The 26,745-nt window shown below is 32.6% G+C and overlaps 3 protein-coding genes across 5 annotated transcripts; 1 reads left to right on the top strand and 2 right to left on the bottom strand.

Annotated features, from left to right (window-relative positions):
- Positions 1–846: 846 nt before the first annotated feature.
- Positions 847–4,836, bottom strand: LOC105322442 (proteasome subunit alpha type-4). The gene is made up of 9 exons (XM_011421171.4): positions 4,732–4,836; positions 4,467–4,509; positions 4,181–4,343; positions 4,001–4,078; positions 3,822–3,910; positions 3,579–3,709; positions 3,274–3,397; positions 1,457–1,616; positions 847–1,000 (listed from the first exon to the last, which is right to left on the bottom strand). Exons 1-8 carry the CDS (start codon positions 4,732–4,734, stop codon positions 1,477–1,479), a joined length of 771 nt encoding a protein of 256 aa, XP_011419473.1. The 5' UTR covers positions 4,735–4,836; the 3' UTR covers positions 847–1,000; positions 1,457–1,476.
- Positions 4,837–4,906: 70 nt separating this feature from the next.
- Positions 4,907–7,562, top strand: LOC105322441 (uncharacterized). 2 transcript variants are annotated; one of them, XM_011421170.4, is made up of 2 exons: positions 4,907–5,068; positions 5,818–7,562. In XM_011421170.4, the coding sequence occupies exons 1-2, from the start codon at positions 5,053–5,055 to the stop codon at positions 6,864–6,866; spliced, it is 1,065 nt and encodes a 354-aa protein (XP_011419472.3). In that variant the 5' UTR covers positions 4,907–5,052; the 3' UTR covers positions 6,867–7,562. The 2 variants fall into 2 exon arrangements, with proteins under 2 accessions (XP_011419472.3, XP_065944817.1); XM_066088745.1 differs by lacking the exon at positions 4,907–5,068 and adding an exon at positions 5,383–5,446.
- Positions 7,229–25,470, bottom strand: LOC105322443 (ras GTPase-activating protein 1). 2 transcript variants are annotated; one of them, XM_034469464.2, is made up of 23 exons: positions 25,277–25,470; positions 18,820–18,969; positions 18,384–18,519; positions 18,053–18,241; positions 17,758–17,842; positions 17,267–17,414; positions 16,511–16,586; positions 15,963–16,119; positions 15,457–15,536; positions 15,110–15,183; positions 14,881–14,965; positions 14,370–14,620; positions 13,829–13,917; positions 13,370–13,542; positions 11,859–12,018; positions 11,292–11,434; positions 10,477–10,592; positions 10,215–10,301; positions 9,950–10,017; positions 9,750–9,838; positions 9,559–9,636; positions 9,287–9,412; positions 7,229–9,133 (listed from the first exon to the last, which is right to left on the bottom strand). In XM_034469464.2, the coding sequence occupies exons 1-23, from the start codon at positions 25,441–25,443 to the stop codon at positions 9,065–9,067; spliced, it is 2,796 nt and encodes a 931-aa protein (XP_034325355.1). In that variant the 5' UTR covers positions 25,444–25,470; the 3' UTR covers positions 7,229–9,064. The 2 variants fall into 2 exon arrangements, with proteins under 2 accessions (XP_034325355.1, XP_034325354.1); XM_034469463.2 differs by having other exon boundaries at positions 9,287–9,415; positions 25,277–25,469.
- Positions 25,471–26,745: the final 1,275 nt, after the last annotated feature.

Raw genomic sequence — 26,745 nt, forward strand, 5'->3', positions numbered from 1 at the left:
GATTTGAACAAAACTGAACCAACGATATATCAGGAAGTTTATGTTTAAGTTTTGAGTTTACAAGCTATTCTGTTTTAAAGAAGACTTTTAAAAAGCCCGTCATATTTTCTTAAATATCTCTCCTTTTGAATATCCAAGAGCAATTCTGCTGTCCAGCCTAAACTATATTAGCATTTATTATTATTATTACTCTCCACGTATTGAACACCAATGAAACATTGTATTAAATTTTTATATGATGACCAATTTTTTTCTACCACTTTTTGTATTATTACTATTTTTTTTCTCTTACTTACTTATGCTTACTAACACATGTAATACTATGTTGTATTATAATTTATATATAGTTTATTAGACCCTTGACATCACAATTTAATGCAAATATGTTATTGTACCTCATGTACCATTGTATGATAATGGTTTGAGAGAATAAATTGAATTAAATTGAATTGAAAAAAATTGAATTGAAGAGGGCATATCTAAGAACCGCTTATCCTAAGGTGCTTTGTGCCAAATTTTGTAGAAATTGGCCAAGTGGCGTTATTGAAGACAAATCGAATGTGTAAAGTTTAGACCACGGATTACGACATTGACATGCTTCAAAAAGTTTGATCACTTATGCTTATTGCTCCGGTAAACAGGCAAGATTAAAACCGCCAAGAATTGCATTGGGCTATTAAAAATATTTTTTTTTTTAATGGTATCAATGAAAAAAAAAATACGATTTAATATTGCCTGAACACGCATGCAATGAAATCAAAGGGGAGTCACATTATAAAGTTTATGACTGAATATTTACATTTATCCACTCGACTTTATAAAAACAAAACAAATATCAAATGATAGCAGATTTGAAGAGTTTTTATTCAATCATGAATGACAAAGATCATGTAGATATATGCATTACAAAATGTAGAACAGCACTAATGTTTATGACAGTTTTTAATGATGAAACTCTGAAAGAATTCTTAGCATTCCAGCCTTTTGTCTTAACACAAACCTGAAAATAAAAGAGAGTGCACAATGAAAACTTATTAATAGATAACTGACCATATTTAATGATTTTACATTTTAAACATTTTTTAGAAAATTACTCAAACCTTTCAATTTATGTTTGATAAATATACATATGTGTAAGTACATTTTCTCCATATGCATAAATGCACTTTCTAGTTACAAATTTCGTTATTTTTGTTGGCAGTATAAATTACCGGTAACTAAATTAAATCCATGATGAATTTTTAACCCAAGTATTAATAAATACAAAGATGATATGATGAAATTAAATGCCAACAAAATTTTATTTGGTTTAAAAACAACAAAACTTTGACCCAACAAAAATATGTGCTTCAACAGTTTATGAATATTGAATATACATATACAGTGCAAAATACTTTGAATTACAAATTCTTCTATAATTATCTTACATGTTTATACCATTAATGAATATACTTACAAGTTATTACAACAAAGAGTTTAGGATTTTTCCTTCTTTTTCTCGGCCTCGGCTTTGGCTTCTATTTCCTCGTGTTTCTTAATAACTTCCTCCACAGCAGGAGCTCCCAGAATCGTCATTTTTGTCTGCCCGTCCTCTCTGGTCAATGTGGCTATTTCAACTGAAACACAAATAACATTTGATTCATAATATTCAAACTCATTGTTCTAATAATTTACACAATAATATGCCATTGCAAGCAGAGGAATACTTTAAAAGCAGGTACAAAATATGCTATGTTAACTCAGTATCTCTATAAATACCATCTTCATGTTGTTATTTAAACAATAAAATGCATTCTTTGGTGATTCATGTGGGATATCAAGGTGGATACATCGCAGAAAAAATACATAGCCCGTGTTGACAGTTACGCAATTTTTTTCGGAAAATGCCTTTCATTGTTTTTATTTACAACTTTCTACTAACAAATCAATAAATTGATTGTAAAAAGTTAGTAAAATTCACTAAAGTACTGTTAATGTACATTAGTACGATAGTTATAAGAAACAGCCAAATCGTCTCCTATGGGAATTTGAGTCTGACATCATTCTGATTATCTCGTGCAGTCTCTGATTTTTCTTAGGTCGCTGTAGGTTTCGACCAATCGATAAACGGGGCGTGTATATTTCAGTTCTGTTAGTTTCTACAGCTGTTCTATAGAGATATGAATTAACTTAAAGTTTCCATAAGAAATAGAGGGAATCATACTCAGTAGATGTAAATATTCAATTATGAAAGTATTTTTTAATTAATTACACAATCTCTTGATGACAAATATATGCAATAAAATTATTGGATTAACAAAACAGTATCCAACATACATTTTCATGTTTATTTCATTCGGCCTATTCTTAACATTTTCATATATCACATGGATTTTGGATTAATATTAATATAATCATGTTTTCGTTGCTTTACCATACAACACAGACATGAATTGTCTTTACAGTATATGACCTTCAAGTACAAGTAGTACATGAGTCTGTTCTTTTATCAGCTATATTTTAAAGTTAAAGCTGCTTGGTCCGATTTTTTTGTAATTACAGTATCAAATTTTTTTTCATACAAATCATTCATCTTAGAAAGTTATGGACTTTCTCCTATTTACACCAGCAGAATCAGTCTCCTTTCAAAGTTAGAAATATTCAAAGTAAATAAAAATAATTTTTCTTTGGGCAAACGAAAAAACAAACCGAAATGCATCACAGGAATGTTTAGAAAAGGAAACCGCTTGGTTTCGTCCCCCGAATTATTGGGGTTATTCAACCCGCATGCTATGCATCGATTGTAAAGAAAGCAGACTTTAGAACTATTAGCGAACAAAACATACACATGTTTATTTGTAATTAATCTGATCATTTCGACCTTTATTTAAAGCGATGTCAAATTCGTAATACAACCATACCTGTCTCGTCGTCAGGGGTGAAATTTAACATGAGGCGAAATAACACAGTACCTTTTAATGTCGTTTGTTTTGTTAGCAAATTTTGTATGTATTTTTCTTCATTGAAATTTGGCATAATTGACGAGTAAAACTACTGCAATGTCTATTATTATACATATACTAAGCATAGCCATAATTTAAAAGCGTGCATAAAATTTGATATAAAATCGGACCAAGCAGCTTTAACTTTATACTTGTACATGCAATTCAAAATGTGTACATTTGTCGCCAAAATAAATACATGTACATGCATTTAATAATGCAACAACTTTATATAAGTTAAACACTCTTAAACATACATTTACTGCTAAATCAAATAGATTTTTTATCATACCTTTATCTGCTGTTATTTTAGTCATGTCCAGGGTCTTACTCAAGGTTTTGATGGCTAACAACAAAGCATCATTTAGATTCATTTCCCCTTCTTTATACTCTTGTTTCAGCATTGAAACTGCATTCTGTCAAAATATCAACTTATTTGTCATTACACATATTGATCATTGCTTTGCTTTTTTCTTACTTTCTGAGTGTATATTAAGAATCTGGCAAATCTGCAAAATTTTCTTGAACCTCAAGAAGTGTTCATTCACAATATTTGACAAATAATTTTTTTAAATTTCAACCAAGAAATTAACTTACAGCACTGTTATTTCCAATACAAGTGGCTTTCCATCCTCCATAATTTCCACTGGGGTCACTCTGATAAAGCTGAAATCCATAGTGTTTATCCCAACCCATGTATAAAAGAGATACACCAAAAGGTCGCTTTCCTAATTGGCAAAATTTAAAAATTACTCAAGATGTATGTAATTTATATATATATATTTTAGCTAATTATTTAAAAATTACCGGTACTGCAAAAGTTGAAAGAACAATCACTACCTCCAAATTGAGTGTAAGCTTGCTTCAGATCACACAATGAGCTAACAAGTTGCTCACAGGGAATAGGTTCTTGATATTGTAAATGGAACCTAAAATATGCAGAAATAAGTAAATGGACATGCAAGAACTACAAAATGTAGGCTATGTAACAGTTGGTAATGGACATGAAAAATAATTACCTCTGTGCAATTAGACGGAGTTCGTTTGTTAAAACATTTGCATCTGATGTAATTCCAGCAACGCTACAAGCCATATCACTGAAGAAAGAAAAAACAAAAACAAAAAAACTCAATTAATATCACACAAAATCTCTCCTGATTAAATAACAATGGGTATTAAATATTAACAAAACCACTTACTTGTAAAGTTTGTAAATTTTTTCTGAATATGACACTTCGTCCAAGAGTTTATTTGTGTTGCGTCTCTCTGCAGCCAGCAAGACCCCATCATTAGCTAGGATACCCAAGCAGGTTCCTGCGTGACCGATAGCCTCCATGGCATATTCCACCTGATATAATCTCCCTGTAAATTACAGATTATTTATAGAGAAAAAGGCATATGGGTTCTGTTAATCAGCATTTGAGTTTATGAATGTATAAACTTCAGGGATATAGATAAAGATCATTAATTAAACGCTTTAGTTACCTTCTGGAGAAAATATTGTTGTTCTTGAGTCATATCGCCGTGACTGAAAGTAAATAAATAATTTGTTTGACTAATCAAGATCATTGGGGGGGGGGGGGGGCTAAACAAAATCAGAGGGTCGACATGGTCGAAAGCTTGACCACTTGAAAGAAACATAAAGAGTTGGTTTTTAAGTTTCTCGTTACTTTTACTAATAATCATTTAAATAAACTTCTTATAGGTTCCGAGAAACATAATAACTATCACAATGATTTTGCATTCTTACCATGTTGAAAGCCGACTGAAGAGTTACAGATTGGAGGTAAATTTCGTCTACACTATAAAGCTAATAGACGTAAAAAGGGTAATTCGAATTCAAAACGAAAGTTACATGATATTCAAGTAGTTTTCATGCCTAAAAATGCCACACAGCTGTTCAAATATCAATTCTAAATCAGTGCTTTTTCATACAAACATATGAATATTCTCATAACGTACTTTATTAATCTCGTTAATTTTAAACAAAATATGATAAGTAAAGCACCTGTTCAACGATCCCGATGTTATAAAAGCTGGATAGAGAGAAGAGAGTGGAGAATCACTCCAGATGACAGGATCAGAAGGTAGGTTTAACGAAGATAAAAATGAATTATGAAATTATAGACTTTCATTTTGAATTTAAATTAAATGTGCAAATTTGAATAATTTTAAAAGTTATTTAACTTCCCAGCATCTTAGTTTAAAGTTAAAAAAAAAATTGCAGTTGCAGGATCTTTCAATTTCTTAGCTTTAAAAGAACAAAGAAAATACCTTATGTATCCTGATATACAAATGCAAGTTTTTTTTGGAAATAATGACACCAACTGTGAAACTTGACATGCAATTAAAAAAATAGAATAATTGAAAAATCTATTTTTCCATTTTTTTTTTTTGGAAAGGAGGGGGGGGGGGAGGTGGTGGTGATGATGATGTTCACACTGTCCGAGTTTTTTAAGTGAATCGTAAGTTATATATATACATGTATATATTATGATATTATTTCACCTACCTAACAATTTAGTGATCCGACTGTCAATTGTATTATAGGCCTCAGTTAATTTAGTTTCTGTGGTAGCATATTGGTACACCTAAGGCTCTGAATGAGATTTTTTTTACCACCTGCTGGCTAGAGAATAATACATTGTGTACTTATGTATATGGGTATTATATAAATGCATTAAAGTTTGGTTTTTTTTTAAGACAAATAAATGCACATAAATTCCTATACAGCTGTTGAAATTTCATTTACTCTGTTTCCTTTAAAAAAAATATTGAAATGCATAAATGCATGCATTTTATTTCTGGTCTAAAAATTTAATACTTTTTTCCAAAGGGATGGGACAATTGAAGAAATTCATCCTGACAGTTACCAAACCAGACACATTAAAAACACTTTGTCATGCAAGCATTAGCTTAATATTTCTCCATTTTCTGATCAAGTTTGAGCAAATACGACAAAATGGAGCATTCCACTATATTGACATCCCAATTGAGACTGATTTTGTTCCTTTGGGAATTCAAGAGCCCCAGTTATTTCCCTCAGTTGGGGAAAGCAGAATTCCCCACATCATACACCAAACATGGAAGAGCGAGGAGATTCCAAGCAAATTTTCAAAATGGATTCAAACATGGGTCAAGAATCACCCTGGCTGGACTTACTATTTGTGGACAGACGAAAGTGCTAGACAGCTTATTAAAGACAGACATCCATACCTGTTGAAAGTTTTTGATGGATATTCGGAAGGAATACGGAGAGCTGATGCCTTGCGTTACGTTGTCCTGTATGAGTTTGGTGGGGTTTATGCCGATATGGATCTAGAGAGCTTGAAATCACTCACACCTTTCACAAAGAAATATGCTTGCTTCTTACCACAGGAACCATATGAGCATCCTATCTTGGACGGAAACTTTGAACATCTAGTGATAAATGCATTAATGGGCTGTAGACCAAAACATCCATTTATGAAGAGATTAATCGACAGACTGCCTGCCTTCCAACACATGTGGAGTGTCCTTGATAGCACAGGGCCCCATTTTGTCACCTCAGTGTATGGAGATTTCAAGGGAGATTACTCTTACCCAGAAATGCATGAAAATGGGATATATTTGGCTCCATCAGAGTACTTTTTCCCAACTATTGATCCAGCAAAGTTTTTCCATTTCCATTACCAGTGCAGGAGGTGGATACAACTTAGTTCTATTCAAAAGAGAGCTTGTAAAACATTAAAAGTTCTAGGAGTAAAAAGAAAACCACTCTCATTTTCTTACACTGATCACCATTGGGAGCATACTTATATTGATCTCAGAATTTCTCTCAGAGGACCTATCAGTATTCATAAACTTGTGCCACGTGTTAACATATATTCCTATACTAGTGTGTAAAACCCTTAACTGAAACCAAAACAAAGAAATCTGTTTGAAAAAGACTCATTTCATTTTGTGAACTTGCGGTAGCTAGGCTACAGATGGAAATCATGTTTCTTCAAACAAAATGAAGCGTTTTTATGGTCATTAATCAATGTACTGGTAATCATTATTTTGATATTATTGATAGGTTCAGTCAGATCTAGTTATTTTTGGGATTTTATGGTAATTCTCATGTTGACCAATTTATCTAGCTTGATTAAAATTTGTTGTATTTCTCGTAATACATTTACCGGTATCTGGCAGTATCTTCTTCCTTACCATTAATTTTGATTGTTCATTGTAACCAATATTGTAAATAAAACAAAATGTATAAAACAATCTTTAAAATTTTTTATTTCATTATATGGTGTCACCGTAAAAATGCAAACCAAAGAATATTTTCCTCTTCCAACTGTCAAATGGTAATGAAAAGAGCAAAGATAACAATGAGGAATTTACACAAGCAAGAAACTGAACAAAAACGTAGTCAGAAAAGACGAAAAATATTGCACTTGACCCCAAAAAGAGGTTAGATAAAGTTTCATCCAAATTTCATTAAGAATAACAAACATTTTGGATTCTGACATAAAAAAAAAATTAATAAAGTATTGGTGGTGTAAGCATTTATGAAATTTAATTTGGAACATAGACTGCTCATCTGAATTTTGTGTCTTAGAAATGTTAAGAACCTTAAGATGCTACAATCCTTTAAAACACAAAATTTGAAGAAGGTCCATATCATGCCAGGCAGATACCATACAAATTTGCACACAAGCAATGCCTTAGTCTAAATTTGTATCATCACATTCTGTGGCCTCATTATTTTTTATTCATTGAGCATGAATTTCGTTGTTGAGCTGATCCAAAAAAATCTAATGTTTATCGATGTCAGAAACAGTACAAAATTGTGTATTTGCAGAGTGATAATCCATAACTATGTAACCTATATATGAATTTTTTAAAAAAATATTTCGTTCAAAATTGATGCTCTCTAATATTAATGAAACCACAGTATTTGATTTGGTATAACCTCAGTAAGGTGAAAGGTTCTCCAATAGAGAGTAATTACCATTATCATTATTCTATTTCAGCTAATCCTTACAATTCTTATTAGTTAAAATGAAACTGAATTTTGGATTATGATTACCTTAGTAGTTTCTCATATTTGTTTGCTGACACCAGTCAGAAATAAAACAAATTTTGCTTTTGATCCAGTAAAGCCATGAACAAATGAAGTAAAAACTGTGTTTAAAAAGGTTAACTTGTGGGAAAAACTCCTTTTAAATAAGTCATAAACAATAATAATCAAGCTTCAATTGTAGCAGAAATGACCAACTGCTACAGAAATATTCAAAAGCAATGTAAACATTCTGGATAGAAAAGTGTTTAAAGTATCATTAGGTTATACAAAATTCTATTTTATTCCAATGATTGTCATACTGGCCATACCAAAACATTTACCCATCAAATCCATGAATAACTCTTATGAGTTAACTCATAAACACTAAAACTGTATTTTCTGTCAAATACCGGTATACGGTACGCACGATACCAAAAAAAAAAAACTATATGAAAAGGCTTTAGACTAGATAAAAAAAATTCTTTCAGAAAGAAAATCCATATTCTTTGGTAAAATAAAAGCATTAATCTTTCCACTCATCTTTCACTCTCATAATTTCTAAATTAAAATAAATTATCTTCACAATTACATCAACTAAACTAACTCAATAATCAACTAATAACTTGAACAATCAACCATTCACTATACTGTAATGCCATTTTCACAGTGAGAATTCCATGACAAATATTAACACAAACCAGCTCATACATGTACTGTAATAATGACTTTAACTAACAAGCAACAAGCAATTAACAATCTTTTATAATATATATCAAAAAAAAATAATGATGTACCAACATGAAACACATTTGTAAAGTCTATTGCAAAAACCTCTGCTGAAGACAGTTATGTATAAAGACTTGGCCAGTCTTTGTGGGGGTGGAGAAGAGGGAAGTTGCCACAAAGTTGGGACTGAAAAAATGATCAATCTTGATTGCCAGCACTCCTGAGGTGGGTGATTTATACGGACAAGGTCACTCGGTGTGTCTTTGGGTTTTTTGCAGACACCTGCTACTCCTAGGGATCAGCAGCCTGCTCCCTCTTACTACATGCATCACGTCATATACCGCTTCTTGTGGTCTGTTAAAATGTCTGTGACAGCTACCAACTTCTTTAACGAGGGCTGTCGAGAAAGATCGAAATAATTTTTAATACATCATCTAAATATCAAAATATAATTTTTAAATTTAATACAAAATAATCAAAATTAATGAGTTATTTTTGAAACTTTACATCTGAGTTGATGCAAGTTATTTTTTTTTTTATACAACCATACCTTGGTCTCCGCTTGTTTCCTGAGTTCTGATTGGTGGGTAGCACATATCGTGTGCATCGTAGCGAGGTCCCTGGCCACACTGTCGACTGGCAAGGAGTTCTCCGAGGATGTTTCATTGTCGTCAACCTGCTTCAATTAAAAGAATGTCAGTGTGTTATCATTAAATCTTAACTGTTTACATCTATGGATATGATCAATAGACATGATCTGACAAAACAGAATAAGCCTCGTGTACTAACTTCTTGTTACAGACAGCAATATGTGTAACTTACAGACAGTTCGTCCAGAAACTTGATCATCCGAGGCTTGTTTTTCTTGATGAATGGGTTTATCACTTCCATAAACGCCTCCTACAGAGAGATCAAGTATATGTATTGGCATATCAACTACCTCATTCTGAGAGATTGTCATCTTTCTTGCAAATGCAATTCATTAAATGAAGTAGGATATCATTTGATCTTACTTTGATTCCAAATTCCACTAAATTTGCCAAGTTCTGTAATGCTTTTGCAATAAGTTTTAAGGTTCGACAGGCCACATCTGATGGTGTTTCTGGAAGACATGGAAAAATAACATACAAATGTACTTGTCTGTATCTGAAGAAGAATATCTTGCAAAGAAATGAAATACAAACAACAAACAGGATACTAAAGGAAACTATACCTGTGATTAAATTGAAAGATTTCGGGTTTAGGATTGCCGGACACAACAGCCTCAGAAAGATGAAGCCACTAAAGCCAAAAAAAAAAAAAAAAAAAAAAATAGACCATTAGGAAACTATTGAGCAAAACTATACAATGTCATGTGAATGTAAAAATAAAAAATAAAAATGTTAATTGTAATTGAACTTTGTTTCTCCTCTAGCAAACATTGCTGCATTTTTAAGAAAGAATCTGAATGAAAGGGCTGTAAGACTGGGCTTGCACACCTAACGACTCTTGTTCTGACACTCTCATCTGAAGGCCATTTGGCTGACACACTTCTCTGTAGACAGCTGCATATATATCGCAGGACTCTACAAAACCGAGAAAAACACAACAACCGATCAATAACAATGTGATAATGACATGCATCTGTAGACGTAAGGCAAGTTTAGGTGACAATAATTAGTCAATAAGAATCCACTGCTGGGCTCAATTGACACTCAATTAAATAACAAACAGTTCACACTTCCTGATCCCTGAACTTACTTTGGGCAGCTGTCCGTGGATTTAAAAATGGATTCCGTCATCTCCTCCAGGAAATGGAGAAAGTGATCCCTGTTTGTTACAATATCACAGCCACTTTCCAACATAGTGGGATTCAGCTACAAATATTTAGCATTACACATTCAGAAGATTGACTTGAAAATAACACAGACAATACTAAAGGTTAATATATATATACTAGGCATAAAGCAATGATACTTTAATATGCAATACCTACACATTCTTATTTTGTGAGTTGTGTTCTTTAGCCAAGTTTGTTGTAGGAAAAGAGCAATTAGCACATAAATACAATAAAAATATATGGCTGGCCCAGGAACCCCCACAACTCTAGTCAGCTCTACCACTGAGCCACTCAGCCCGATATCCATGGTCCATATAGCCCTAATTACTACAAAATTTTACATGTATCTTTTCCAAATTGACATTGTAAATATCAAATGCAATAGGCCAAAGGTATCTGTAGAGCTGTCAATTGTTGAGCATCACTAACTGTGTATACTCTATTGTGGTAAGCTTTGGTTTTTAAATGTTATACCCTTTGAATTCAAAATAAACATACATAAGGTATCTTGGATGATACTAACAGATGAATTGTACATTCATACATTCATCATTATTTTACAATAATTATTATTAGTTGGTTTCATTTTGTACCATACTAGCTCTTTAACGCCTGATCAATTGGTAATTGAAGTCATAAGTACAGGTAAAACTATGTGAGAAAGACATTTACCAGGTATGGCGGAGAATTAAGGTATTTACCAACGCATTGACAGAGTTATGCAATGTCTACTTACCTCACAAGACTGCTTGCTCTCAGTGATGTGGATGATCGGGTCCTTCAGGGCTGACGCCACAAACTGAGTGGCGGTCATTTTCATGTATTGATCCATCAGGGTGGTAGCAAGAGAGGTGGCTCGGAACAGGGTAGATACAATGTCTGTGGAAAACAAGAACCTTTAATTCTTCATGCCTTTTACTTAACAATGCATATTCATTCCAGATTTTACTATAATATTTGAATTTCACCAGATTACACTGACACCTGGTTATAGCTACTTGTAAGGCCCTTAGATAAGCAACTTTGATTCATAATATTAAAGGTAATTTGTTATATCCAATATTTATTATACAATTTCTATCATAAAATTTCAATATTAATGGAATGAAAGTGTCTTCACTGTAAGCTTGAATTTGTTACTGTTGTTGGCCAAATGAGCAAGCTTGCCGTTACCATGTGCATCACACCTTTATGGGGTTACTGTACACAAACTTTAGCTTGACATTTTTTAACTGCCATTAACTCCAAGAGTTTATCATAAATGTTATAGGTTACATTCTGAAAAAAATTATGAGTATTTTACCTTCACGGGCAATCTCAAGATCATTCATGGTTTTAAGTATGACTTTCTCTTGCTGTTCATGGCGGAATATTTGAAGAAGGGCTTTGGCCAGGGGAATTCTATCATTACCACAGATGCTGAACAGCTCCAGAAGATTACTTAGATCTCCATTTAATATCAACTACAACCAAACAAAACAGGCTCAGCTGATTAAATCAAAACCTTGTGTATTTTTTGCACATTGGGGAGCTAAATCTTCTGAGAAGATGATTGTACCATCTGACCAATGCACAAAACTTTACATTTAGTTATTTCAAAAAGCAAGAAAACATGCAAGAAGAATTTTCATACCTTCAAAATTATACCAACATAATATTATTGTTCAAAATAAGATAAAAATTGTTGGTTAAAATGAGATGAAATCAAATTGGAAATTATAAAAATGACTACATTGAGAAAAAACAAGATATCTGTGAGCCAATGCTCACTAGTGATACCCCCGCTCTGATGTGAATATGCAAAATAAGCAAAGTCGACATTTAACAGAAAGCTGGCATCCGATTGGTACAGAAATATATCCCACAATATGGCATATGCCTAAACAAATAGTGTGTTAAAATTTCAAGCATCTGCGATAAATAGCTGCTGAGAAATCTTTGACGAAAATTTGTTTGAAAATTTTGGCTATAATAAACAAAGTCATCATTAAACAGGAAGTTGACGTCCGATTGGTACAAAAATACATCCCACGATATGGCATGCCTATAAAAATACTGTGTAAAAATTTCAAGCATCTGCAATAAACAGTTCCTGAGAAATCTTTGACAAAAATTTGTTTGAAAATTTTTGCTAAAAATAAACAAAGTCGTCATTTAACAGGAAGTTGACGTCTGATTGGTACAAAAATATATCCCACGATATGGCATGCCTTAACAAACACTGTGTAAAAATTTCAATCATCTGCGATAAATAGCTGCTGAGAAATCTTTGACGAAAATTTGTTTGAAAATTTTTGCTAAAAATAAACAAAGTCGTCATTTAACAGGAAGATGACGTCTGATTGGTACAAAAATACATCCCATGATATGGCATGCCTATACAAATATTGTGTAAAAATTTCAAGCATCTGCGATAAATAGCTGCTGAGAAATCTTTGACGAAAATTTGTCTGAAAATTTTGGTTAAAAAATAAGCAAAGTCGTCATTTAACAGGAAGTTGATGTCCGATTGGTACAAAAATATATCCCACAATATGGCATGCCTTAACAAACACTGTGTAAAAATTTCAATCATCTGCGATAAATAGTTGCTGAGATAAATGCGACAGTAATTTTTGTTACGGACGGACAGATGGACAGACAGACACACAAGGGTAAAACAGTATACCCCCTCTCCTTCGGAGCTGGGGTATAATAATACCAAGTTTCCAAAAGTGACAGAAAAAAATCATTACTGATCTCTTTTGATAAAATACAAAATCTTAATCCATTTAAAATAAGTCAAGCTCTGTTTTATTATTCTTCATGTCTTACCTCTTTAAGTGTTGAATATTTGTCTTCAGGCATAATGATTTCGTGTAAATATCGAGCCCGTATCCGTAGCGAACCCATTTCACCACGGGAGGTGGGACTGACAGGGACTAGAGAAAACCATTTGGCGAATAAATCCAGACTTTTTATTTCTTCTAATGGTATTAATATTTGGGCTGAAAATACAAAATAAAATCCGAACATGAAACTTCAACTCCACATGCTGTGAAAATTTACTTGTATTAAACAGTAAAACCCCCGGTGGTATGCTCTGCTTTAAAAGTCTCAACCTCCATCTTGTTCACCCCACAAGAAATTAATATGCATGGTAAAAACCCTTTAATGTTTGGACAGGAATTACATTAAATTGATTTGGAGCTAAAGTGGATATGCATCAGTAAAACTAAAGCAGTGTATGTGTATCAACAGGTGAATATTTCTTGTTGAGATGAAATAACTTACCAATTGGTTTTCCTATTTCTTTGTCAATAAATCTTTTACTGTAATTATGAACACTAATGCTGATGGATTCTATATCGGAAGGAATATCACTAAAAAAATTCCAAAAATACAAATTTATTGCTTTAACACAGCCAATGTTTTTATTATAAATGGAAAGTACATTGATTACACGACCTATATACTAGCTTTTACCATAAACAAAATAAACAAATACATGTTCACATGTATCACTTCAGGATCGAGTCTTTCAATAATCATAATCTAAAAAATCTTATAACAAAAGAGCACACATATAATTTTAAGTGTCTAAAAGCAAGCTGTTGACTTTTAACAACGTTACTTTAAATAATTCTTATCACAAAAGAGCTCCAGTATATTTTTACTGTCTAAAAGTAAGCTGTTGACTTTTAACCACATTAATCTAAATAATTCTAACACAAAAGAGCTCCAGTATATTTTTACTTGCTTGAAGTACAAATAAGCTGTTGACAGTAAAAGTCACCGACAGTCCAGTATCACTCTATCGTTGTTCAGTACTTACTCTAGGATAAACTTTTCCTCCCACACTGGGTTGTGGCCCTCCTCGACCTGGGTGCGGCACACCTTGATGGGGTTCTGGCCAGGGTTCTTCAGGTTGAGGATACAGTAGGGGTGGGGCAGGAGCTTAGTGGACAGCTTCTGGGCATCCACCACCTCCACGGTCAGGGACCGCAACTCCTTCAGGGCAGACAATCGTTGTTGGGAAACAGGGGCGGTGTTTACACAGTATGGGCGGAGCCTTTGTATCCAATTCTGAAAATTTAATGTAGACATATATGCACATATCATTCTTTGAGTCCAAAGAATTTACTAAGTAGGTTCATTTCAGGAGGACTATACTAATCTATGTTACAGTAACCAAGACTCAATTAAATATATCTTATTAATAGAAAATGTTTTTAACAAGCCATAACATTTTTAGTACTTTTATCAAGAACTCCTCATTATGTCACATGTTTAAAGGAAATTAGAAACATTACATTTGTCAATACATACAATTTACATCAACCTACTTGAGCTAAATCTATGTTTTCAGCACACAGGTAGTAAATCTGGGAATGATTAAATGAGTTTGTAATTAACTGGAAGCAATTAGGTCTGAAATAAAGAAGAAAAAAGACAGAGGTCAATGCATTGGCATTTCATTCTTAAATGACTTACTTTAAACTCATTGTTCAGTGTCACTTAACAAATCATAACTCCAAAGTATAATACATGTACTATAATAATCATCAATTTTACCTTCCAAAGAAGCTGTCATGGACAGGGTAGAGGGAACTGTAGCTAAGATCAATTAAACCTTTCGGACGAGATCTCTACAATGAAGAGTAAAAATTGCATGGTAAATTCATATTACAAAGTTTTCTGCCATGTTCCAAAAATACAAGTGACAGTCATAATATTCTGTTAAATACATTTAATGTTAGACTAACAATTTTTTTTTAGGAATTAGGGAATTTGACACCATATTTTATATACAAAGCATTCCAGTGATTTGCTTTTTTCAACACGTTGAATTAGCTGTTTATCATTTAAAGGCCTGTAATATTATAGAAAATACAGCAGGTACAAATAGGTGAAAAAATTACCTTATCATTTTCTAAATAACATAGCTGCTTATCATCTCCAAGCAAAACAAAAAACATGTTTTTGAATTTTTTGTTCTGACCTGTAATGAAGAGAGAAAACAATGATTAATTCTGAATAAATATCTAATAATCAATTTCCATATACCAGTACAGTGTAGGATAAATACATGTACTACCAAATTCGTTTAACTTATAAAGCAATCTAAAGAGGACTGAAAATTCCTGTTCATGCACATTCATCTAAAAAAAAAACCCTGCAGTTGAATCTGCCACCATACTAAGAATTTACATATTGAAGATTGTTATTGTGGTTTTTTTAATTGGGGGTGGGTGGGGTGGTGGTACAATGTAGTAGAAATATATTCATCACAAAACAATTCATATACCTGTACTTATGGATTTTTAATTTTGGAAAGAAAGCAATATGTGATTCAGAAAAGGATAACATGGTGTCATTTAACATGACTTTACCATAGTCATTTCTGAGATGCTCTCTGCGGACTTACTGTTTTTCTTGATGTAGAGGTACCCCTTCATCTCCAGCTTGTTGCCTTGGCGCCCTGTCATGGGACCGCGGGAACTCTGTCTGATTGAGTCATACAGGTCGTCGGCTGACCCCTTATGAGACAGCCTCTCCAGCTTCTCTGACACATACTTCATCTCCTGAAACATCACTCACAGATATCAGTCACAGAAATCAGAAAAAACTATCGGTCAGATATCTGTCAAATATATCAGTAAAATTATAAATATCATTCACATGTATCAGTTAAAATATCAGTCACAGATATCAGTTTAAAAAAAAAAATCAGTCACAGATATCAATAACAAAAAATATAATTTTGCACCTTTACAGAGATCCTACGTAAATGAAAGCCATCTTCAGAAAACATCAGATAAAAAAAATTGACATTATTGCAGCTATTTTTCTCACAATTCTTATTTCTCTGAAGAAACTTTTTGTTGGAGGGGGTCTTTTTTTCTTTGATACAACACTTGTTTTCTTTTGCAGATCTATGACAAATTGTTGTAAATGACTTTAAAATGACCCTACCCTTGTGACTGGGGCCCCAAGGGTGTGTCCTTCCACAATTTCTTCCTTTTTATATCTCTCTATGATTCCATCCAAACTAAAAACAAAATATTCATATAATACGTAGGATTTTTCTTTCATTCAATACTTTTTCATACCAATAATACAATCATATTTTGATCACTAAAACCCAAATAACAAAAAGCATTTTAAAACTGATCTCCTGTTTTGCAAATGCTTTGGAAATCTTTTGCTCTGCTTTGAATTGAGAAAATTTGTGTAAGTAAATTGTGTTTAATTTTATGTTTTAATGCCATTCAAAAATTAAATTTTATGGATTCTCTATCTTTATTTTTTTATTATTTGCTGCAATAACTGTAAACATCTGATTTAGCAGCTCCAAAAAAAAGTTCATAGTTAAGCTCAGGCCACACCAATATAATTTCTTGTTCGTCGGACATCCAATGAAAAAGATAGGAGTGGACGAGCGATGAATTAATAATATTATTTTTTCTGTAGGCAAAATTTTTAGGCGGTACATACCGTAAATAAATTTGTGCGACGGTTAAATTTTTTCTACTTGTTTCTGATTTATAAATTAAAACTATCGAAACTACGAAAAATAGAGTGGAAATATAACAGAAAATGGTGCAGAATTTCCAGGATGTGGGAAAAAATTAATATCATTTGTACAATTTTATTTAAATGTGAGCGCGGGGTCCGACAAACAAGAAATTATATTGGTGTGGCCTCAGCAACACCGAAGAACTAACTAACCTGTCAAAGTATCGGCCTCCCATTAAAAACAACTGTTTTCCTTGCTTTTCTATCCTGAATCTTTGAACAACTTTGTCACATAACACAAATAAAGAATAGTTCCCAGGTGAATTCTCACTTGGTCTAACAAGAAAACTCCCCTGTCCAGCTATTTGAAGAAAGAAATTATCAACATTAATATGTTTCATCTTTTACTAAAAGGTTTGGATTAACTATCAGGCCATCCTTAAAAAAATGTTTGTTTGGAATTGCCTCGAGATTTCTAGACCCAGGAGGGAGGGATGAATTTTATTTTTTTTTCCAAACTTGAAATTTAACTAATTAAAATTTGGTAAAAAATAAAAATCTCCATATATTAATAAAAAAGTTCCTTATTTTTTTGCAAGTAAATTTTAATGGGGGTGAAGTATTTCAATGAGGTGATAGGCAATTCCAAACAAACATTAATTTTATTTTGGCCTAAGAAAATATTAAGAGTTTGTATTTAATACCTTCTCTAAGCTTTTCCACAGCTTCTTCCTTTGTGATGCTAGCATGGAAGTAGGGCAGACCTTGAACAGGTTCTACACTGTCACTCTGAAATCCAAACATCACTATATGACAATCCCATAAATGAAGTTGTGAATGAAACTCTGCCTCTATATGCAAGTAACAGCATATAGCATGAAAAAAAAATATAATTATTGAAATAAATTAACACGTTTTTTTTCACAAGCAAGAACACATTTGGAAAAAATATATCTCAAATCATCAAAAGATTATGTTACAGAGACAGAAATAACTCACCAGATTATCCACTAAAGCTTCATGGATTTGGCCGTCCTCATTGGTTCGGAGAGATTTGACCCACAGCCAGCCATCCCCCATCTCGTTCAGCACAATGAACACATCCCCTTTCTCAAAGCTCAACTCATCTGTCTCTGGCATTTTGGAGAAGGAAAGCACAGCCACCACTTTTCTCCTATCATCAACAGGCTAAAAAATGCACACAGAATCAACTTTTCTAAATTTTACTGTAAGCATACACTGACGTATAGTTGTGAAATTTGCAATTACATTCTTGATCAATTATTTCACAGAGGAAATTTTTTCTTCTTGTTAAAACAACAGCACTTACCTCTGGCGGTGAGACTGGAAACTTGAGTTGCTCCCCTTTGAGGAGATAGGAACAGGAAGTGTAGTACCCTACTAGCAGAGCCATGCTGTCGAATCGGCGGCCACCAATGTAGTAATCACCACATATTGCTGATATTCTGTACCAAAAAAAAAAAAATAATAATAAAGACACATAATTAACCCCCCACCTCCAAAAAAGTTATTATCTATATTTTAATTATCATTTGTTAATGTGTAGTGGTTTAAAGTCTTTGGAAAAGAAATGGAGATGGACAATTCATAGTAGTCTTCAATACATTTACACTAGAAAGCAAATACAGCAACTTTATAGTACTTTATCAAGAAAAATAAAGATGGTTAATCTTTAACTCTTTACATAGAGGGAGAGGCTAGCTAGGACCAAATAGGTGCATCCTCCAGAACTAGTAAATACGTACTTGAAGTGAGTGAGGCCATTCTTGCCCAGGTAAGAGAGGACGTAGGAGCCCTTGTTGCGCTCACTCTCCCTGACCAGGTAACTTCCCGTTTCTCCGGCAGTCCGCAGTCTGTCCTCAGCCACCTGACGACCCAATCGTCCATGGTACCATCTACAATAAAAAGAAAACTCATAAAAACTCTAGTAACACAAAATTTCAATTAAAGTCAGAGCAACTTAAGTAAATAGAAATGAACATCTTTTTTCTTTGGAAAAAAAAGCCTTCATCTTTTTTTTTTCTGTATCTTTAATACCTGGTAGATGTAATGTCACCACAAATTATTTCTTTCATAGGATATTAATCAGAATTTACAAGTTACATGTAAATTCATATACCCAGTAGCTATAAGTTTTTCTTTTTAATATCTACAACATCATCACTGTGACAAAATGTTTATAATCCAGACCATAACTTTTATTCTCTTTCCGTGATCATCAGGTTGCTTATGCATTTGCGTCAAAACCGCAAAAATTCCAATTACTATAAGGTTCTTAGAAATTGATTCAGTTCTTGCAGACTCATAACAAATTTTGAAATGCATGCACTAAAAATAAAGGAACGAGTTTTGATGTATTGATTCTAATGGCCAGAAATCAAATCAATTTTAATTTTATGCATCTAGGTCAATTTAAGTTTTATAAAAGAAGGAAAGTCAGTGGGCGGAATGTTCCTATGGGATAACAGGGATGTTGCGCTGTGTCTATAAACATTGGAAACTACGTAGGCGTCAGCTAGCATTACTGAATGATTCCTTGTGTTCGGTAAAATCTATACCGCACACATTTAATACACGAGTACAGAGTGCACAATCTGTGGGCGCCGGATACTTTGCAGTGAGAGACGGTGACAAACTCACTGCTTACCAATCCACACCTTCCCAAAACTGTAATACATCTCCATGCACCAAGTTCACCCTTGATGAAAATGTGACCCAATTCCTGTCAACCCAACCATACAGAAAACAAAATTCAATCAACGTCCTGTCTTTCCCACTTTTAAAAATTAGTTTTCAAATTTCAATTCTTAGTTTTCCCAATCGGTAGACCAATTTTTAGTGATTAAGTTTGGGATTTCCATCCCGAATGATGTCAATTAGGAGTGATACCTCTCTGGTGCTAGGTACAATATACTGCTCTAATCACTTATTAAAATCCAGACCAGGGTGTGTTGTCAATAATTGCAAGGCTCGGTCAAATTAATCAATACTCGCTAAAGCATACCGGTATTACATTTATCACGGCAATCCTCTTTCACATTAGGAACAGTTTACAGCATAAGTAAAACTGAAAACAATTATAAAGAGAATGCTTCAGAAATTTAGAATAGATATCATTTCCATACATATGAAATATCTATATGTTTAAATTATTTTCAAGCTATGAGGATAGTTTTTACCCCCCCCCCCCCCCCTTTCAAACTATTAACAGTTTAATAATTATGAACTGCTCCTCAAGTGGAGATCACTAAATAATGCATCATCTTTTACAGTGTGTGGGAGTCGGATGGGATATAAATAGCAAACACTCTATCTGTTATCTTTTGAAAATCCTGTTGCCTATAAATGATTGATATTGTCAACCACTTGTGATCATCACATGATTATTCTGGACCGATACATTACAAAAGATGACATGCAAAAAGTAGGGCAGACAGACTGCAAGGACCCCTTACATTCAGCTTTTTATTTCTAATTCACCACAAAATGTAACTTAATGAGACTTAATTAACATTTTCTAGCCAAACTCATCCAATCAAGACGGATATCTGACATCTTTACTTGGTGTTATAAGAATCTACAAAATTATTCCGATATCTACTTGGCAATAATATGTCTATGATTACCGGTAACCTCTGATGATATGTCAGTGATATCTGAAGGAATCTATCAAGGATATCTACAGATATGTCATTGATATCTGTATAAGATAAACCTTTTTCGATTAACTACATGTAGCTTCCACTAAAGGTGTATTGAAATACATGTATAGAAATATAGCGAGATCCTGGGGATATCAGCTGTAGTCATAAAATGATATCTTACAGAGGACATCTTATGGATTAACATTATCTAGGTTTTAAGTTTTAATGATTACCATTATTGTTCTGCCCAAACTCATCCAATAAAGACAGATATCTAACATCTTTGCTTGTTGTTATTATCAATGAGAATCTTCAAAATTATTCTGATATCTTATTGACAATAATATGTCATTAATAGCTGGGAACCTTCGATGTCATATCACCGAGATTGAAAGGAATTCATCAAGGATATCTATGGTAACTGTAACTGATATCTCATTGATATCTATGGTTTTAGAAGACAAAAATATTTGATTAACTACAAGTATTTCCCTTAAAAGATATGTACACTGAGTCACCGATATAGAAAGATTCTGGGGACTATTTTATATCTATAAAATGATATACTGTAGACATCTAATTAATTTGAATTACTCAAGTTCAATACTTCTTGACTATACTGGAGCACACATAAACATAAATGAACTTCTAAGGTATAACCAAGAAGCTCATTTATGTCCATGTGTACCAGTTTTCAATTTAGAACCTAAAAGCACCTTAGCAATATGGGATGTAAATATTATCAATGCAACAGTTACATTATGAAAGATGTATAAGTTTCTTGATCTTTAATCTTTATGGGACACAAAATTTTGCCTAACTTATTTTTATCACAGTTAGTTATAACTGTAAAATGCAAGTAATTTTTAAGAATGATGCCATAACTCTGTAAGATTTCACTTCATCTATAAATTCACTGTATTTGCATGTGTTTGTACAGAAGAAGTCTTACTGTATGTTGATGTTATGTCAATGAGTTCAGATTTAAGAGTCATTTTTAAAGTGCAATCACAAAGTTCTAACTGAAGGTTTAAAATCTCTCTCCTCTCTCTCTCTCTCTCTCTCTCTCTCTTTCTCTCTCTCATAATACCCAATACATGCATTAAGTTTCAGAGTTGCATAATTCAGTATGTTTCATTTTTGTCTTTCAATTAATGCATCTAAAATTCATCAAATTTCAATGGAATAAAAGACATGTAACGATGTTAATGTATAAACAAGGTACTAGGTATTTCACAAAGAATCATCATATTTCAGCCACTAAAAACCTGTACTCTGGATATTTCCACATAGAAGCTGTCTTGGATTTATAGAATTTTGTGGTTGATTGCAAGATTTAATTTTTTTTTGTGGGGGGTGCTCATTCTATGGTGTCCCTGAAGAACTATTTTTTTTACAGTTAGAAGAGTATTATTTTATCAGTTTTAACATATCATCAGTTCAAAGTGAGTGGGCGAGAGGACAATCTAACTTCCATAATCTATTCAGGAAGTTACATTTTAAATATTTCCCATAAGGAAACAAATTTTATTTTTTAAACTATATGAAATTGAAAATATTCAAAAGAACCAAGCGAAATATAAGATCAAAGTTTACATACTATATAGCATTGTACATTTATATGTGCACAATCATTGATAAGAGGATACAGAATTTAAACATTTTACAAGCTGTATTTTTTGCAAAGAAATAAGTATACAACTAGGAAGACACAATTTCACTCATTTTAAACTTTTGAATATGAAATTTTCAAATACATATACTTTTAAAAAATAATTAATAAAAAGTCAAATATATATACTTTTATAAAATAATTAATAAAAAGTCAAAAACTTGAAAATCATATAATTTTTTAAAAGTTACATACCTTTGGATTAGCATAAAGAAATATTTATTAATTTCACTAATCTTCATTTCTGCTTGTGCTTGTGGGGAAAAATATATCTCATTGATAAAATGAAATGGAAAAGATTCTAATGTTTACATCTTTTTCTGATTTTTTTCCCACACAGTCGGAAGAGGAAGTTGCAGCACACCTTGGTAAATCAATATTACCCTGAAAAATCATATTGGCTGAATCTGATAAAACTCTTATCTATCTGTAAGATGATAGAAGGCCACATTTGCTGCAGCAGGGTGTGGGAGTTTTGAGGAATGGCTCACTGCTTCTATATCAAAGCAGGTGAAATCCTCAGATGTTGCCTGATGAATGTATCCTGGGAGGTTTATGTAATATGTAAATGCCACTGACTGTTCACATGCTTTGAGCTCAGCATAATGGGATACATGATGAGCGTGTTCATTCAAGTCAGTAGTAACGTCTGACTCCTAAATAATTTTGTCTCCAAGAATTGGAAGGTTTGGGTTGGTGGGGGGTTGACTTATTCGATACTTTATCATAATATATAATTATGAAGATAGCTTATCCTCTGATTTCCCTTTTTTTTTTTTTTTTTTTTTTTTTTTTACATCTATCTTACAAAAATCAAGTAGAGTACATGTACATATAAGCATGATTGACAGCTTTTGTTAACATTGTTTGTATACCGTCAATAAATCTGACCAATGACTTCCTCAGTAACGGTGTACTTTCCATCTATCATGTAAAATATCTTAGTCTGTCACATATTTTTTGTTTACTATATGACAAACTAATTGTTTAAGCATTGATTTGCCTTCCTTTCACAAAATCTACATAACAGGAAGGTTGACTTTTCAAAAAATATACATATATCTTTTCCTTCTTTATCTCTGTACTCATGGATTTACTAACAAATTACTTTTCATGTCAATTTCCTTATTAATCTTGTCTTTTCAAAACATAATAATGTTTGGAGTTGGGTTTTTGGTTTTTTTTGTTTAAAAACCCCCATAGATTAGCATACATCATATGATTTTTTTTATTAATAAAATGCAATTGCTGGCTATAGAACAGTACTTTAATATGCTATCTGCATCATAAAATTCAGCCTTATTAAACATGTTAAAGTAATATGGTTCATAAAATAACAGATAAATGCATGGATATATGTCACCATCATTATACCTAGACTTACACAAAGTACACATTTCCGATTTCTGAAATCAGATCAAACTGAATATAATATGCATGCATTGGCATATATTTTAGGATGTCACTAACCATCAATGTTATCATAATCATACTTTTATTGGGGGGGGGGGGGGGGGGGGGGGGGAGGCGGTGGTCCAGCACAAATGATAATATGAAGATGGTTCTGATCAGTTTTATATATTTTTTACAGTAACTTGTTTTCATTAGGACTTGTTCCACTTTCCTGTCACTAAAGTTATCTAGTCTCTAGAATGCTTTACTAAAATAAATGGCAAAATCGATTAAATTATTTACAGATCTACTAACTATCCACTGCCCCCATTAAGTACTGTAAGCTTCCATTGGTATTTAACTTAATGCCTACATATTTCATATAGAGGATCTTTTCGACTTAATGGCTTTATTCTTCATTTCTTAGGCAAAATTTACTTTTTACTATCCTTTTTTTCTAAATCTATAATCAAAACAGTCAATGAACTTCAAGGTGAAAATGCACCACATGAAAACCTGCTTAAAATATTTGATAGGAACTGCCAAATTCAATTATACATGCATCATAATTCATCATCACTGAATTTATTACAATCCAAAGATCTTGTTCAATTGACAGGTCCACAAAAATTGTTTGTATTTTTGTCAACTCTCTGATCCATAAATATTCCAATATCATGAAAGCAGAATTCATCAAATTTATATATTTTTTGGCAATGAAATGAAAACATCAAAATGACAATTACCTTTCTGATAGATCAAGTCACATATGTTCAATTTTTTTTTTTTTATGAATAAAATGTTGTCATATGGTGATTGTGTTAAATCATAACAATATCTCCCCAACCATCTATGCTATGTTCATAAACATGGCGCAAACGACTCTTCCCTGGTAAAAATTATTTGATTAGAAATTGCAGCCTCTTTAAAATGCGGCTTTGCAACATTGGCATGAATAAGTAATTTCTTCACAAAGTGACATTACAATATTGAATTCTGCTTGAAACCGCTATATTCAGAATTTTGATATGAATACATGACACAATTATGCAGGCATTTACAAAACCTGCATTACAGATGTTGTTTTCAAAGTTCTATGAATATTTTTTTTTTAAATTCAATTTGGAGGATATAATAAAAATTATAACAATAGTGTGAACTTTAAAAGTTTATAAATAAATGAGCATACCAATGCTCTTTTCTCTTTTTTTCCTATCTAATTAGATAATCCCTGATACATACCAATTTTCACCAGACACGACAACAAAATACTATTTTAAATAGCACGATTTGTTTATCATTTTAAACCATGCACTGACCTTATATGGGAAATGCACATAAAACAAAGTAGTTCTTAGACCTCACACCGAATTCATTTTTTTTCGAGCAACACTTCAATATAATCCAGGCTAATAACGACAAAAATGAAATATAGCTGACCGCAGTGAAGTATTATCATAAACAACATATAGGCCTAAGCTAACTGTTACGCACTGATTTTCAGGTGGGGCAGTCTGGGTTATGAACATGGTTTCCTCAGGGTGGTCCTGGTTTTCAGATAAAGGATCGTCATCGTCTCCTGCATCTGTAGGACCCGTGTCTTCTGTCATTTGCCCGACACTCGGCGCTGCAGTCTCTACTGCACTGTTGTTGTCAGCCATTTTCTTTCCGCATGTGCGTGATGAATTAGGATGATGCAGCTGATTGGTTAAAAAAATTCCCGCCATATTTATCGTAACTTTAATGAATGACGTCCAAAGGATTTATCAATGGACATTCAGTGGGTTTATGAATGGACATTTCACAATTAAATAACCCAATTGAAAACGGATATAAACATTATTCCTATACAATCAATTGTTTACACATGTTTCAAGTGGTTTTGAGACAACGAGTCACAGAAAAAATAATTTAGATTTATATATTATGTTTACATTTTCAAAAATATAACGTTATTAAAATTAATTCATATTTAAATAATGCATAAACAATAATCTGTTAAAAAACGAATATAGAAATATATGGGATATCTTTGGGTCTCATGCAAAGAACTAGGTACAGTTTCAGTCATATTTTGCCCTGCTTTAAAGTGATTTATAAAAATATCACCAAAATGGAAGTGAAACATTTATTTATACAAAAATACCCATAAACTAAGAATCTATAAATAGTTACCTGATTAGACTTTCACAAGGGTAATTGCGACATCACAAACAGTGCATTTTCCCGTAATTTTCATAGTTTTTTGGACAGAAAACTATGTCCGCAGCCATAGCACACGATGAAACTCACATTAGAACTTTATCATGTTAAAACAAATAAAATATATTAATTTTGTTGTGGGCGATGGCTGCAGACACATTTTCCTCTTAAAAAAACCTATGAATTAATTTGCTCCATTTTTTAACCATTTTTGACTAAATCTTAGAAATGTGCCAAAATGTTGAAGTCATAATTATTTTTTGAAAACAAGATAAAAGTGTATAGTTTAGCATTTCATATACACACATGTTCAAGATAGTATATGTGTATTTTCATGAGATTTAAACAACTTTCAAGTTTTAGGGAAAATATTAAAAGAAACTGTACCTTCTTCTTTAGAAGTACTCATGTGATTCAATTTCAAAATTGATGAAGTCATTCATAAAATTTAAGACTATATATGTAGGGTTGTTTATAACAGTTGCAACAATAAAAACACCATGCATCTATTCAGCGAAGCAATAAGAATTAGTCTTTTATATTTATCAATCATGTATTTTCATGTATTTTTTTTTATGGCCAGTGCGGATCCGCGCGGGGGGGGGGGGGGGGGTCCTTAGTCCACATTTTGCCGTATTATTTAATCAATAAGTGCATTTTAAGTCTGATATTGTTTTTTTTCCTTGGATAGGGGTGGTCTTTAACTGTTCCTCTCGATTGATATCCTCCTTTTTTTTATAAATAGTTTTTTTTTGTAAATA

The sequence above is a fragment of the Magallana gigas genome, chromosome 6 (assembly GCF_963853765.1).
Source record: "Magallana gigas chromosome 6, xbMagGiga1.1, whole genome shotgun sequence".
NCBI lineage: Eukaryota > Metazoa > Mollusca > Bivalvia > Ostreida > Ostreidae > Magallana > Magallana gigas.

Coding starts and splice junctions, on each gene's coding strand:
- LOC105322442 (XM_011421171.4), bottom strand. Junction 4,344..4,466: donor AACAATATTTTCTCCAGAAG/GTAACTAAAGCG, acceptor TGTAATTTACAG/GGAGATTATATCAGGTGGAA. Junction 3,710..3,821: donor AGCTTACACTCAATTTGGAG/GTAGTGATTGTT, acceptor TTTGCCAATTAG/GAAAGCGACCTTTTGGTGTA.
- LOC105322443 (XM_034469463.2), bottom strand. CDS start 25,443: ATGGCTGACAACAACAGTGCAGTAGAGACTGCAGCGCCGAGTGTCGGG. Junction 14,966..15,109: donor CATGACAGCTTCTTTGGAAG/GTAAAATTGATG, acceptor TCTTTATTTCAG/ACCTAATTGCTTCCAGTTAA. Junction 9,637..9,749: donor TAGTGGAATTTGGAATCAAA/GTAAGATCAAAT, acceptor ATCTCTCTGTAG/GAGGCGTTTATGGAAGTGAT.